We start from the raw sequence: 13,976 nt of genomic DNA, 5'->3' as shown, positions 1-13,976 counted from the left end.
TGGAGTTGACGGTGAGGTCTGGGCTTCTGTGGGGTTGCGCTGATAAGAAGGGAGGGCCCCACCTGGGGCTCAAGCTGTCCTGCAATGATGTTCACCACGATGCACCTTTACTGGTCATGGCCTCTGGCGGGGGTTTGGCACACCTGGCCCCCAGCAGCCTGCGCCCTCCATGCGCTATCTGCCAAAATCCCACATCCTCTCCTGGCCCCCATGTCACAGCCCATGATGCTCTGCTGACAGTCCTGGGTTCTCTATGGAGCTGCACCCCACTTTCTGCCTGGTGCCCCATGGTGCTGCCTGGACCCTGTTTCCCGGGGCAGACGGTGGTGGGGGCTCCTGGGCTCCAGGCCAGCCATATGGGAGCCAGGCAAAGTGCCCTCTTCTCTCAGATACCCAAACAACAAGCACTGGGTCCTCCAGGAATGAACCCTGAGCTTACAAATAGTAAGTGGCAAAACTGGAAATTGTATTAATTAATACGATTTCTGGTTTTAAGTATTATTAATTATTAATTATTAATACAATACTGGTTTTAAGTATTCTGGCATAACTTTGTATTTTTAATAACCCAAAGGTCAGTAGTTTTGTTAATGTAATACTATTTTCTTGGTAATTAAAAAATTCTGAACTCTGATTCATTTATATCTTGAGACATACCCAGAGTTTAGCTGCATTAATATTTGCTCCATTAAAAAAAAAAATGTTCCTGAGTCTATACGTGTTCAAAAGCCTTGTGGCTACATCTTTTCTGGTTTAAAACCTTCTACGGTATATCATTTCATCTCTAGCAAACAGAAGAGGGTGAGGTGAGGGATGAGGGAAGAAAGAGTACAGAGCCGACCATTGTCCTTTGTCCAGGCCTGGTGCTACGTGCTTTAGGGTGTCTTATTTTAACCCCGCCCTTCTCCCCAAAGGTCTCTCCAGAGGGATTCAGGCAGAGGGTAGGGGAGCCTCAGGTACGGGCCCATGGCCCACCCTATGGGAGCAGTACCTGAGGATAGGGTATAAAAGGCCCAGGCAACCATAGCTTTCTTTTTACAAAATACTGGGATTTCCAATGTGGTTGTTTTGTTCCAGTCTTGCCATTAAAAACATTGAGGTCTATCTGAGCCCAGAGTCCACTCTCTTAGCCACTGGAGGCTCCCCTTCCCCCCAACTAAGCCTCCCTGATGTGCTCTGGGTTCTGAACTGCATTCTGTCCCTGTCTTCTCTCTCTAGGAGCCCTGTGGTACCTGGCGGGGTTGTGGCTATGGACAGACATTACTTCCAAAACACTGGAGCTTATGATCCTCTCATGTCACTGCGGGGTGGCGAAAACCTCGAACTGTCTCTTAAGGTATATCCTGGGCCATGGGAGGACCCAGGTGGGCTCTCTGTAGGAGTGTGTGTGGTCACAGTTTGGAAGCAGCCATGAGAAATACCACTGGTCAGGGATAAGGCTGGGGGAAAATTATACAGTCATTAAATGTGGTGTGTCAAACCTCCCATTTCATCCCCCTTCCCATCTCTTTCGTACCCTACCTTGATTTTACCTCCAGCCTCCCTCGTGAAGTTGACTATCAAACCTGCCCACAAGAAAAGGCATATTATCGGTCATCCACACCTCAGTGCAGACATTCCCCTACATTCTCCGTTCACAGCACCAGTAGCATCCCAGTAATTTTTCACAGCACACACAGGCCAAAACAAATCCCAAGTAGTTCTATATGTTAAACTATATATGGTTTGATCCAAACAACTTAACAGATATTTGTTCTAACAACTTAGTACCTGCTGGGCACTGCACAACTTCTCCCACCTTGGAACCAGACTGGACACCGCCACCCTCATTTCCTGTTCAACGTCAATGTCAGCATACTACTTGCTTTTTATCACAACAACTTTAAAAATCCAACCCGTCAAGATAAACCACCATCAAAAGTGCAGCAATCTAATGCGGAAGCCATGAATTACTTCGAGCTCGAAGTTTGCAGAACATCCAACAGATGTCACTATGTTTTTCTCAAACACTTAAAATGTCCCCCATGGCCCTTTGAGTTTGCTGGTATACCTCAGGGCACCTGGCACACAGTGTGGGAACCCCAGCCTTGGTGTGCTTCAGTTTATATGTTTACGCTGCTAGGAATGTTTTCATGTTCAGCTTTATCCTCAAGTGTGTAATGTAAGGCTCTCTGTCAAATGAATTTTAGGCATTTGGAAGTAGGCAGAAGAGTTAGTGGAGAGCAGGGAGAACCCTCCTGAAGTAGGAAAGACTATGTTTCAGAAAAGCTTGCTTCAATCGTCACCTAAATAGTTTCTGGTGCCTTTGCATCAGGAAACTTCACAAGCTTTTAGAAATGACTGACCACTAGGGATACCTTTTTTCCTGAGGCAGCAGACTTTGGAGAATAGTGGTTCTAATTTACATGGCCACATCTCCCTAAGTGCTAAATCTGTGCAAGTGTTTCAAGGTCAGGTAGTTGCATGGGTGTGGCCCCCTCACCCCACCAGTCCATCCCAGGACAAATGCCACCATTCTTCTCAACTTATCACTCCCCCACCCAGAACTCCCAGATGTAGAAACTCTGCTGTACCCTGAGATCTATACTTTATATATATATACGCATATATATATGTATGCCATTTTGTATATATACCATATGTGTATGATACAAGGTCGGACAATTACGTTCACAAACTCATACTAGAAAAAGTGCTACATACCTCATTTCTGAATATCACTACAGTCACCTTTGAAGTACTCCCCCTGGGAAGCTATGCACTGACGCCAGTGCCTAGTCCACTCTTCAAAGCAATTATGGAACTCTTTTTCTGGAATGGCCATCAGAGCTGTTGTATTACCCTTGATGTCCTGAATGTCATCAAAATATCTTCCTTTCAATATTTCTTTTATCTTTGGGTAAAGAAAGAAGTCATTGGGGGCTAGATCAGGTGAGTAGGGAGGGTGTTCCAATATAGTTATTTGTTTACTGGCTAAAAACTCCCTCACAGACAGTGCCCTGTGAGCTGGTGCATTGTCGTGATGCAAGAGCCATGAATTGGCGAAAAGTTCAGGTCGTCTAACTTTTTCACGCAGCCTTTTCAGCACTTCTAAATAGTAAACTTGGTAAACTTGGTTTATCCAGTTGGTACAAATTCATAGTGAATAATCCCTCTGATATCAAAAAAAGGTTAGCAACATCATTGTAACAAGTTCGCGAACTTAATGTCAGTCCTCATATATATACCATTGTGTGCACATGATTTCCTGTGCATTTTGCCAACCCCTCACAAGTCCCTTACTTCCCCTTCCCACATTTTTGGATGGGAGTACTGAGTTGTGTATTTTCTCCTTTTGTGGCAGGCTTGGCTCTGTGGTGGCTCCGTTGAAATCCTTCCCTGCTCTCGGGTGGGGCACATCTACCAAAATCAGGATGCACACTCCCGCCTTGACCAGGAGGCAACCCTGCAGAACAAGGTTCGCATTGCCGAGATCTGGCTGGGCTCATTCAAAGAAACCTTCTACAAGCACAGCCCAGAAGCCTTCTCCTTAAGCAAGGTAAGGAGAGCCCAGCAGGGGCTTCTGTGCTTATGAAAGGGCCACCAGCTGGAAGTTGGGCCAGGGAGTGAGTTCATCCTGCCTGGAGGAGAAAATAGAAGCTACTGGCTTATGCTTCCCTCAAGTTGCTCCCTCAAGCGGCTCCTCTACCTGGTGGAGCTGTCCTCTGTGTCTCCCAGCATTTCCATGATGTAGCAGAGCTGGTCTCGGCCTGGAACCCCATCATGTCTGTAGGATGACATCTGTGGGGTGCAATCCTTCATTGTGGGACCAGAGGAGAGAGTGGGCAGGGAGTAAGTGATGAAACAGGTCTCAGAGGCCCTTTTCATCCTGGGCAAAGTGCCCAAGGCTGTGAAATTATCTAAGACATGAAAAAAATATAAACATAATAATAAACATAAAGGACCCAAAACACGCCACAGAAAAATTTTAAACATGTAATTAAAAATCCACTGCAGTTTCAGCTCGTCAGCTGTTACTCAGTTCAGTTTTTACAACATTTTACATAAAATGTTGTTTTATGTGCGACATGGGTTCACATTATTGTTTGCTGTGCTGGGAGTGGCGGCTCCAAAGGTAAGATTTCCAGGACCTACAAATGTCCTGGAAAAGCTCCCACAAGCTTCTTACCAGCCCACATTGCTGGGTAGGTCCACATTGCTGATCTCCAAATGTCCCCATCTGTTCATTTGATGACTTTCACAAGGAGAATGACACCTCCTACTGGTAAGTGAGAAGACATTTTGTTTGTTTTGAACATTCTATTAATTCATATTTTGGAAATGTTCTATTGCTTATATCGACATCAAGATTTCAATAACATCACTGCCTTCCTGAAGGTGTTTGACAGCACGCATTGACTATAAATTTAAATAACTAAATATTAATTTTGCTTTAACAATTTTTATCCTCTCACCCCTCTTCCTACCCCACCGCAAAATCCTCACATGAATTTTAAGATACAAAAATCCTAAGCACCCAATGACAAGGCCAGGGTTTCAGTGCTGGAAGAGTTGACATTCTCTTGTTTGGTCCTCTCTCAGGCACAGTTGTACAGAAGGAAAGTTGCTTTTCAGCACGCCCCTTCATTTGAGATCAAACAAGGGCTAGGTAGATTTGCCAGTTTGTCTCATCACCAAGAAAGGCGAAGGTGAAAGAACTTGCATGAAGGAATGTTTTTGCATTAGTAGCAAAATCCAGCCCTGGAGAAGAGCTGGAGAGGACTCAAGTGAACACTTGAGAGTGTCATGAAACTACCAAGACATTCCTGACTTAGAGCAGTTGTTCTCAAACTTTCTGTGGATAAGACTCTTCAGGAGAAATGGTTAAATTCAGATTCCAGGGGGCTCGCCCAACCTACTGAATCACAGGCTCTGGGGAAGGGCCCAGGAATCCACATTTTCCTTAAGTTCCTTGGGCATTTCTGAGCTAGGTGCTCAGGGGATCACACTTTGAGCAGCATGTAGAAAACATTTCAGTACAGTAGACCAGGTCTTACTCTTCCCAACATTTCTATCTGAAGACAAAGAGAGGGAAAAAGCACAATCAGGTTTTGCATAGCCAGCTAGACCAGTGTCTCATTGCTAGGCTAGAGGCCATCAAATTAGAACTCAGACATGGACCTCCTGTTCCAGCTCCCTCTTATTTCTTCTCTCTACCCCAAGAAATAATCATCTCTCTTTTGTTTTGTTTTTATTTTTGTTTTTGATCCTTCCAAACCCTCCTTAGCACCCCTCTCTTCCCTAACTATATCCAGGATTTAGTACTAAATTGGATAGGGTTCTTTGTATCTTATCAATACAGCCAAAAATATTAATTTATATGAAAGTGGTAAGGACTTACCTTGATATCCATCCCAGGACAATTATATTATAAAGGAGACTCTTTAGGAAAGGGGATACTATAGCCCAAAGGAATGACTCGTTCCTGGAGGAAACTGGACTCCTAGAGGGGAAGAAAGGAAAGCTTGCCTTGTCCCCACCCCCACCCCATGATTTTCCTGCTTACTTCACCTCAGTTGCTTTTGGGCCAGTTCTTGCCTCCACGAGGCCTGTCATGGTTCTACACTATACAACCCAGGTGCAAAGGCCCATCATTTTTGCCAGCTTCCACACAGAGTCATCAAAGCATAGCTATCATGGTCTTTGTAGACTGAAGATACGAGGGCTTGTGGGAAGGGAGTGACATCATCTACCACGTTGCTGGTTCCACAGCTCTCTCTAGGGAAGACCCATCCTGTCCTGTCCCTTCCAAACCCTCTTCCCCCTGACCCTTTCCTCTCTCTGCAGCCCTGGGAAACTGGTCTCGGTGTCCTCATTCTGTCCCAATCCTTCAGCTTCAGCCATTTCTACTCTTCCCCACCACGTGGATTCTGATGTACAATAAGCTTTTTCCGTCTCATGGCCTGTGTCTTTCTCCATCCCCAGGTGGAGAAGCTGGACTGCACAGAACGCCTGCAGCTGCAGAGGAGACTGGGTTGTCGGATGTTCCATTGGTTTCTGGCCAACATCTACCCTGAATTGTACCCATCTGAGCGCAGGCCCAGGTTCTCTGGAAAGGCAAGGCATGACCCAGGGAAGATGAGGAAGAAGAGGGGAGGGTGGGCGGTTTCCCAAGACAGGAACTGGATGATCTGATGGTCTTCCGTGACCTTGGCCAACCAGTCCCAAGCTCAGCGGGGCCTCAGAGGCTTTCATGCCTGCCCTGAAGGAGGTGACTGGGTTGCTCTCACCAGGACAGGAGCTGCTGGCCTCCTTTGGGGGGGCCTGTCCCTTAGGATCAGTGGTTTCATTTTGACCTCACTCATTTTCATGGCCTGAACATGGTACCTTGAGCTACACTCCAGAGAGTGAAGGAGAAGAATGGTGCCTGACGGAGGGTGTCTGTATGTGGAGGGCGGGGTTCACTTCTGTATGGGTGTCTACTTTCAGCTCCACAACACTGGACTTGGCTTCTGTGCAGACTGCCCAGCAGAAGGGGACATCGTGGGCTGTGCCATGATGCTGGCTCCTTGCAATGACAGCCGGCAACAACAGGTGGGTGGTCAGAGTTCTCAGGGTACTGGCCAGGGAAAACCTGGAAGTGGTCTTTCCTGGGATGCTCCTCACTTCCCTTTGGGACATCTACTTTTAGTGGGTCCACATCCCTTGATGGACCACAGTCCCATTGTGATGACCCATCACACCCCTGCCCACCCTGACCCAACTGCAAGCACAGACATGGACCATTGTCAGACAATATCAGCATCTGAGCTTGAGGGAACTGGAGAAGCTGTTTAGCCAATGCTTTTATCTGACAGATGAGGAAACAGAGGCTAGAGAGTGGCCAACCCAGGGGCAGCAAACTCAGATGTCTCCAGCGTTCAGGCACATAAAGGGAATGAGCACCGTGAGCTGAGTGGAGGCTGTTGTGACTGAGGAGCACATGCCCATCTGAAAGGACAGCGGCATCCACCCCGGCCTCAATAAATGGATTTTGTTTTATAGGAAAGTGGGCCTAGTATTACGAGATCATCCAACATTCAAAAAGACACTAGAAAGCCAGAGTATATGAAAATCTCCCTATTAAAATTAAAAACTATAATTAGAGATCAAAGAAAACTTACATGCAGGCAAATTCCCACCAGGGCACCATTTATGAAATATCAGGATCAGCCCGAGGTCATTCGTCACCTAGAACCTGAGATGGGGAAGTGAGTGGGTCACCCGATTAGGGGCCGTAGACTCAGAATCACTGCGGGTTCAGGGAATCCTTGAAGCCCCCTAGGGTCCATAGGGCTCTAGAATTGCTGGCTTATGATTCCCAAAAACTAAAGGAAAGAGTCAAAGGTAGAATTATGTCTCTTCCTGCAGCCCTTCAGCCATTGGTAGACTTTATCTCAAGTATCTGAGGAGAGAAGAAAGTAACTGGGTCAGGAGAAGGGTCAGAGGCAGCAGGGTTATTCCAGCATCCCTGTGGGCCCCTTGGACATCAGGAAGAGCTTACATCTTAAGGAACTTTTTTCTTCTTTTCAAAATTTGCATCATGGAGTAACTGCCCAAGGTGGCAGGCAGCTGCCACGATGCTGGCTAAGGGTTGGTAGATTCAGTTCTTTTCGCAACTTGGTTGATAACCTGGAAAGTCTAGCCTGTCCCCCAATCTCTCTCCTTTCAGCATACGACAGGGGCCTTTGAGTTAAGCGATCATATTCCAAAAGCCTCTATTAAAAACAAAGAACAAGGGACATGTTCCTGGAGATAATGATGAAAAGTGTCAGGTGAAGCCCTAAAAGCCTGGGGGCACAAACAAGAACATCTCCTGGAAGGTCTGGAGCCCAGCCCTGCAGGGAGGACCAGCTGAGGCTGGAGTCGGCCATGCAGGCCCCGGGGGTCTGGGGGAAGGTGATGCTCAGGATCCGTTTGGCCTCTTCAGCTTTGCCCTTCACCAATCTTCCAGAACACAGGGATAGGCATTCACACCTGGCACAGGGGAGGAGGACTTGGAGGTAAAGTGAGGAATCTGTGCATGTGGCAGAAACAGCTCAGCACTTCCTAGCTGTTGATACGAAGCAGGCTTCTTGACGTCTCTGACCCTGGATTTCCTCCTTTGCAACTGGGGATAATGAAGCCTGCCCCATGCAGATAGAAGGTTAGCTATTTGGGTTTTTTGATTTTGGGTGAGGAGGAGGAGATTACCATGGACTTCTGGATCCAGCAAAATTATGAACTACATGTGCTGAAAGCCCTTCTAAAAAGATCTGGATAAGTTAGGTTAAAAAAATAAGAAACACCCTCTTCCATGCATAAGTAACTGAGTTGATAACAAAGAGAAATTTCCAGGGGCCAAAAATCAAGAGGCAATTGAAAATAGAGCCATTGGGCGTGAACCAAGCTGCCCTGTCTAGGTTCAGGGGGCAGATACTGTGGACCTCAGGAATCCAGAGCTGTGGGTTCAATGCAGAGTAAGAGACAAGAGCCTTCAGTCCATGGGCGATCATCTGTCAGCCAGTGTTGACCTTCAAAGAGAAACTGTGAAAAGTTTAACCAGAAAAATCCACCCACTGCCACAGGAAGTGGCAAGGAAGTTTGTCTCTACAGAGTCTTTGAGTAGGAGACAATTAACTCTCCCCCCCCACTCCCCCAATTTTTAACCACAAGTTTGCATCTAATGTGGATTTAGGATTCAAATTTATACCAACAGTGTGGTCTGGGAATCCACAAGCAGGACCAGCTATCTCATTTGTGGGGCTCAGTGCACAGTGAAAATGTGAGGCCTCTAATTCAGCATTTATTAAGAATTTCAAGACAGTAGAGCATTAAATCAAGTATGTTAAGCCAAGAACATTAAACCATTCTAAGCATGAGGCCCCCTGTGATGGCACAGGTCACATGCCCATGCAGCTGACCCTGTCTCCAAGCCACAAAATTAACATAAAAATTAGTTCAGGCTGTACTTGGCAGGAACAAATGGAAAATGGTTTTGTCAGGACATGCCCTCCCACCTGGCCACACAGGCTTCCCACTGTTCAGGTCCATCTGCAAAGGTAAGCACAACCCCACACACCAAGACACTGAAGGAAATACTAACCATGAGCCAGAGTCAAGCAGATACAACAAACAGCAGGAAAATTAGTTGCAGGGCCAGGTCATATCTCTCCAGAAAGCGATCAACTTGGGCTTCAGAGGAGGTCCTCATCTGCCCTTCCAACAGTACACAAAGCTCACCGCATTCTTTATGGCCTTACCAATGGTGCAGTAAATGGAACGATGGAGGAACACACCAGAATGTATAAAGAGGAATGTGCGAGCAGCTAGAATGTGGAGATGTCAGAGGCCAGGGCTAGTCGAGCAGCATGTTGGGAACTGACTATGAGATACAGTCTTGCTGACCCCCCCAAAAAATCTAAAACTTGCCCCTTAGACTTCAGCTCTGTTGTGAGCTCTGCTACTCTCATCTCCAGCTTTGGAGACTATCTCCTTCTAGCTGTGCTAACAACTGTTCCCTCTCTCCCAGCACCTGGAGCACACCGGCAGGAAGGACATACACTTTGGCAGCCCACGGCACCTGTGCTTCGACGTCAGGCGCGAGCAGGTGATTCTTCAGAACTGCACCGAGGAAGGTCCTGCCATCCATGAGCAGCACTGGGACTTCCAGGAGGTAAGGAATCCATTCAGAAAGGGCTCAGTCATGCCAGGAGTCGGTGCGGTGTCCCAATCTCTTCCAAGAGGTCAAGTATGACTGTTCAGATCTATGTCTCTGTTGTTTACCTTAGTGGCTTGGCGCAAAGGCCTCAGGGGTCGGTAAAGCCAGCTTTGCAGCAATGTTGGGCCACCAGCATCTTGAAATGCACTAAATGGTCATGTTTCTGTAGAGCTCTGAGCTTGATCATGGCGGAGAGTGGAGGTCGTCCCTTTTTGAAGTTTATTAGTTCAGGTCAGAAGTAGGGCCATGGAGCATGTTACAGAAATAGTCAACCACCTCAGTGGTGTGGTTTTAGGAGCAATAGCAAGGCTCCCCCATCTCCCACCCACATAGATATAGATATAGGTATCAATTTCTTCCTTTGTAAATTCTACTGTGGACATTTCATCATTTTAGTAAGACTTTGATTCCTATTCCCGCAGTAAAGAGAAGCTCTAGATCCTTTCCGGAGGTTATATATCAGTAGAATGGAATGTAAGTACTTAGGGAGCTTGAGTGGGTCCTCCATACAGCATTGGGGGAGGAAGGTGACAGTATCAATAATGTGTCCATATGCAGTTTTTTTCTCCACCTCAAAACCTCTCTGAGAGGAGTTAGGGTGTAAATATAAAACAAACAAATATGTACACACATCTTTCTAATTTCTTTTCTTCAACTTCTGTGTGGGAATAAAGAGGATAAAATAAGCAGAACTGTGCATTTGTACTCAGAGCAGGCTGTGAAAGAAGAAAATCACTCATGGAAAACTTAGGCTGACTGCACAATAAGCAGTTGAGAACAAAGCTCGTGGGGCTTTGGTGACAAGTGAACCCAGGACTTAGGGGGCCCACACGTCGTACTTAAAGGAGTATTAGAAACCAAGTTACGTTTTTTTATGAATGATCATAAAGTGTTCTCCTAAGCACGTCCTGAGGATAAGATACATTTTAGAAACATAATTTGAAAATAGTAAGTAAAATATTAGTGAGTAAAATACACCCAGCATCTTTCAGGCATTAAAAAACAAAACTTTGAAAAAGTATCATTCAGCCATAAAAAGGAGTGACATACTGTTCACAGATGCACTATTCACAATAGCTGACAGGTGGAAGCAACCCAAGTGTGCAATGATGGATGAATGGATAAGCAAAATGTGGTATATGCATACCATGGAATATTATTCAGCCTTAAAAAGGAAGGCTATCTTGCCCCATGCTGCAATGTGCGTGAACTGGAGGACAGTATACCAAGTGACATAAGCCAGTCACAAAAAGACATATACTGTATGATTCTACTTATATGAGGTAGCTGGAGTGGTCAAATTCATAGAAACAGAAAGTAGTATGGTATAAATAGTTACCAGGGGCTCAGCAGAGGGGAGATTTGTTTAATGGGTATAGAATTTCGGTTTTGAAAGATGAAAAAGTTCTGAAGATCTGTTTCACAGCAGTGTGAATATACTGAACACTACTAAACTTTATACTTAAAAATGGTTCATATGGTAAGTTTTATATTGTATATTTTACCACAATAAAAAAGAGAAAGAAAAAAAAGTAATTAGGTATTGTTTTATTCTATAACATGGATGAAACTTGAAAATATGATGCAAAATGAAAAAAGCCAATCACAGAGGGTCAAATAATTTATGATTCCATTTATATGAAATGTCCAGAATAGACAAATCTACAAGTACAGAATTTCCTGTGGCTGGAAGGAGGGAGGAATTGAAAGTGACTGCTTGTTGAATAGTGGGTTTCTTTTTACAGTGATAAAGATGTTCTAGAATTAGATAGTGGTGATGGTTGCATATACTCTGTGAATATACTAAAAACTACCAAGTTGTGTACTTTATTTAAAAGAGTGAATGTTATGGGGTGTGAATTAGCTGTCAAAAATAAATAAATAATGAGCAAATAACTGGATAAATTGACATTATTAGCATTACTGGTTAAGGGTGTTTAACTTCTCATGAAGACATTGATCTTTCCCTGAAAAGAGCATGGCTAGTTTCAATATTAAATCTGGTAGATTTTTGTATAATCTTTAAACATGGCTGACTTAGGCCTTTAGTGTTTCCTCAAAGTCCTACTTTGTTTGTACTGCCACCTCATGGGAGCAGTACTAAATTGCAGGATTAACAGAGGGCAGAAATTCAATTAATCCTTCTGAAAGCAGAAATTTACAAGTCAATGATAACAGCGAATGTCATCAATACAGTATAAAAATTGAACATGATTTTTACACTGGCATTCTACTAACCAGAACTCTCTGAGAAAAGGCATACTTATCCAACAACAATAAAGATCACTGAACTCATGACCCTGAGGCTCTGAACAGTATCTAAATTTTAGAGCTACCACATTATATTATATATTAATCAAATTACTGCAGTTCCTTACCAGGACAGTTCACATCACCTCCATTCTTTTCTTAATGATTAGCACAAATCTTAGAAATTTTCTTCTTTGTTGACTGACTGTGGGGGACTGACTGGTTGTATATTTTTTTCCTTTTCTTCTCGCTTTTCAGAATGGAATGATTGTTCACATTCTTTCTGGGAAATGCATGGAAGCTGTGGTGCAAGAAAACAATAAAGATTTGTACTTGCGCCAGTGTGATGGAAAAGCCAGCCAGCTCTGGCGATTTGACAATGTCGACACTGTGGATGAATGATGAACGCCAGTGTAAGAAGGAAAGGAGAAGTTTGGCCATCACAGTTCGGCCCCAAGGGCACTAAAAGAGTATGTATATTTTATAAAGCAGGCCCTGTTATATTTTTGTTCCTGGTGACAGTAGAGAGAAAGCTCCATGAATGAATATAGAAAAGTCCTTCCTTCTCACGCCTATTTGATTGACTACTGGCTGTTTAAGCAAAAGAAAAAAAAAAATGGATTCATTGCCTCATCGTCTTCATCACTGGTAGACAATCATCACATAGTACAGAAGACTTCTTTTTTTTTTTCCATTGATCATGTAATAATTGCTTTTATTTCTGACCAAGGATAGAGGCCTGGGCATTCTCCAGCAGCACCTTTAGGATACATACATCCAATTGATCAATGTATTTCAAATAGCCTTACTTTGGATTGTCTGCATAGCCAACCATAAAAATTCAAGTGTGAAGAGGGCATAATGGCCAAAACTTTGGATGAGCTTATTTGGATTAGCTTGTTCATTGGTTGAGCCATAGGTCCAAAAAAAACCCAAAACAAAACAAAGCAAACCCCCCCGCCCCCCCCCCCCCCCCCCGCAAAAACCAGAAGGGAATCTTTTCTATTGAGAGAAGAATAGTGTTGGTGAGAAGATGGAAGAGAGCTTTGGACCAATTCTCCAGGTCAGCCTAGCAGCTGAATAGAGTCAGTAATCCTGGGATAGGATGTTTTCATGTTAATGAGAATTTCCTCAGAACTTTCTACCTCCATTTGCCCTGCCCTTCTCTAACTTGGTTAACCACAACCAGATTCTCATGCAATATATTTATCTTTAGTCATTGGTGTTGGGAAGGGTCAGCTCAGACTGAGCATTCCCATTAACAAAAGTGTATACAGTTGAGAAACTCTCCTGGTGTCCTGTTACAGGCTTTGTATTGACAGAAATAGGAATCTTTGCAAAGAGGCAAACCTCCCTGAGGGGAAACGCTAGCCTCTGAGCCAAAATTCTTACGAGAGGAAACAGAGTTGGGTGTTAATGTTCATGAAGGCTGACAGGTCCATCTTCGAGCCTATAGGAACTTCCTGGCACCCCTAAGTGTTCCCACAGGTTGAACGTGCTCAACTGTGGAATGAACACACCTCCACAGAGCAGAGCCAATGCTAACAAGAGCTGACTGGCTCTCCTTGCTGTGACCTGGCTTAGTCTTTCTGACCAGTTTGCTGAGTGGGGTTGGTTCTGCTATTCAGAAGACACTATTCATACCCATTTCTCCTCCAGATGGAGTTCACTCTTCACACAGTCAGCTTAGAAACCGCCACTCAAAGATGCTGATCTCCTTTGGGCTGTCTCAGAACTCAGTGTGTTTCTAATGAGAAAAACTAGGTAGAAAATGAGGGTTTCCAAACAGTACCTATTATAATTATGTGTTCCTTCTCCACTTACTTAAGTCAATGACTCACTGCATTTCTTCTTCCTCAGAATACACTTTAGACCTATGCTAGTAGCCACCAGTCACATGTGGCTATGTCAATGTAAATACATTAAAATTTTAAAAAGTTTAAACTCAGTTCCTTAGTTGTACTGGTCACATTGCAAGTGTTCAATAGCTACATGTGGCTAGGGGCTA

General features: G+C 44.5%; 1 protein-coding gene across 2 annotated transcripts in view; it reads left to right on the top strand.

The window, feature by feature from the left end:
- GALNT15 (polypeptide N-acetylgalactosaminyltransferase 15) overlaps positions 1–12,931 on the top strand; it is a 40,876-nt gene extending 27,945 nt beyond the window's left edge. For both annotated transcript variants that reach the window (XM_019725995.3, XM_074312811.2), the window contains 6 exons: positions 1,219–1,336; positions 3,344–3,538; positions 5,965–6,096; positions 6,469–6,573; positions 9,530–9,673; positions 12,227–12,931. In XM_019725995.3, coding sequence (XP_019581554.3) covers positions 1,219–1,336; positions 3,344–3,538; positions 5,965–6,096; positions 6,469–6,573; positions 9,530–9,673; positions 12,227–12,370 — 838 coding nt within the window. In that variant the 3' untranslated portion in view covers positions 12,371–12,931. The remainder of the gene's footprint in view (positions 1–1,218; positions 1,337–3,343; positions 3,539–5,964; positions 6,097–6,468; positions 6,574–9,529; positions 9,674–12,226) is intronic.
- Positions 12,932–13,976: the final 1,045 nt, after the last annotated feature.

The sequence above is a fragment of the Rhinolophus sinicus genome, chromosome 5 (genome assembly GCF_057876585.1).
Source record: "Rhinolophus sinicus isolate RSI-liver-muscle chromosome 5, RSI-T2T, whole genome shotgun sequence".
Classification (NCBI taxonomy): domain Eukaryota; kingdom Metazoa; phylum Chordata; class Mammalia; order Chiroptera; family Rhinolophidae; genus Rhinolophus; species Rhinolophus sinicus.
This window is presented reverse-complemented; position numbering and strand designations above follow the sequence as displayed.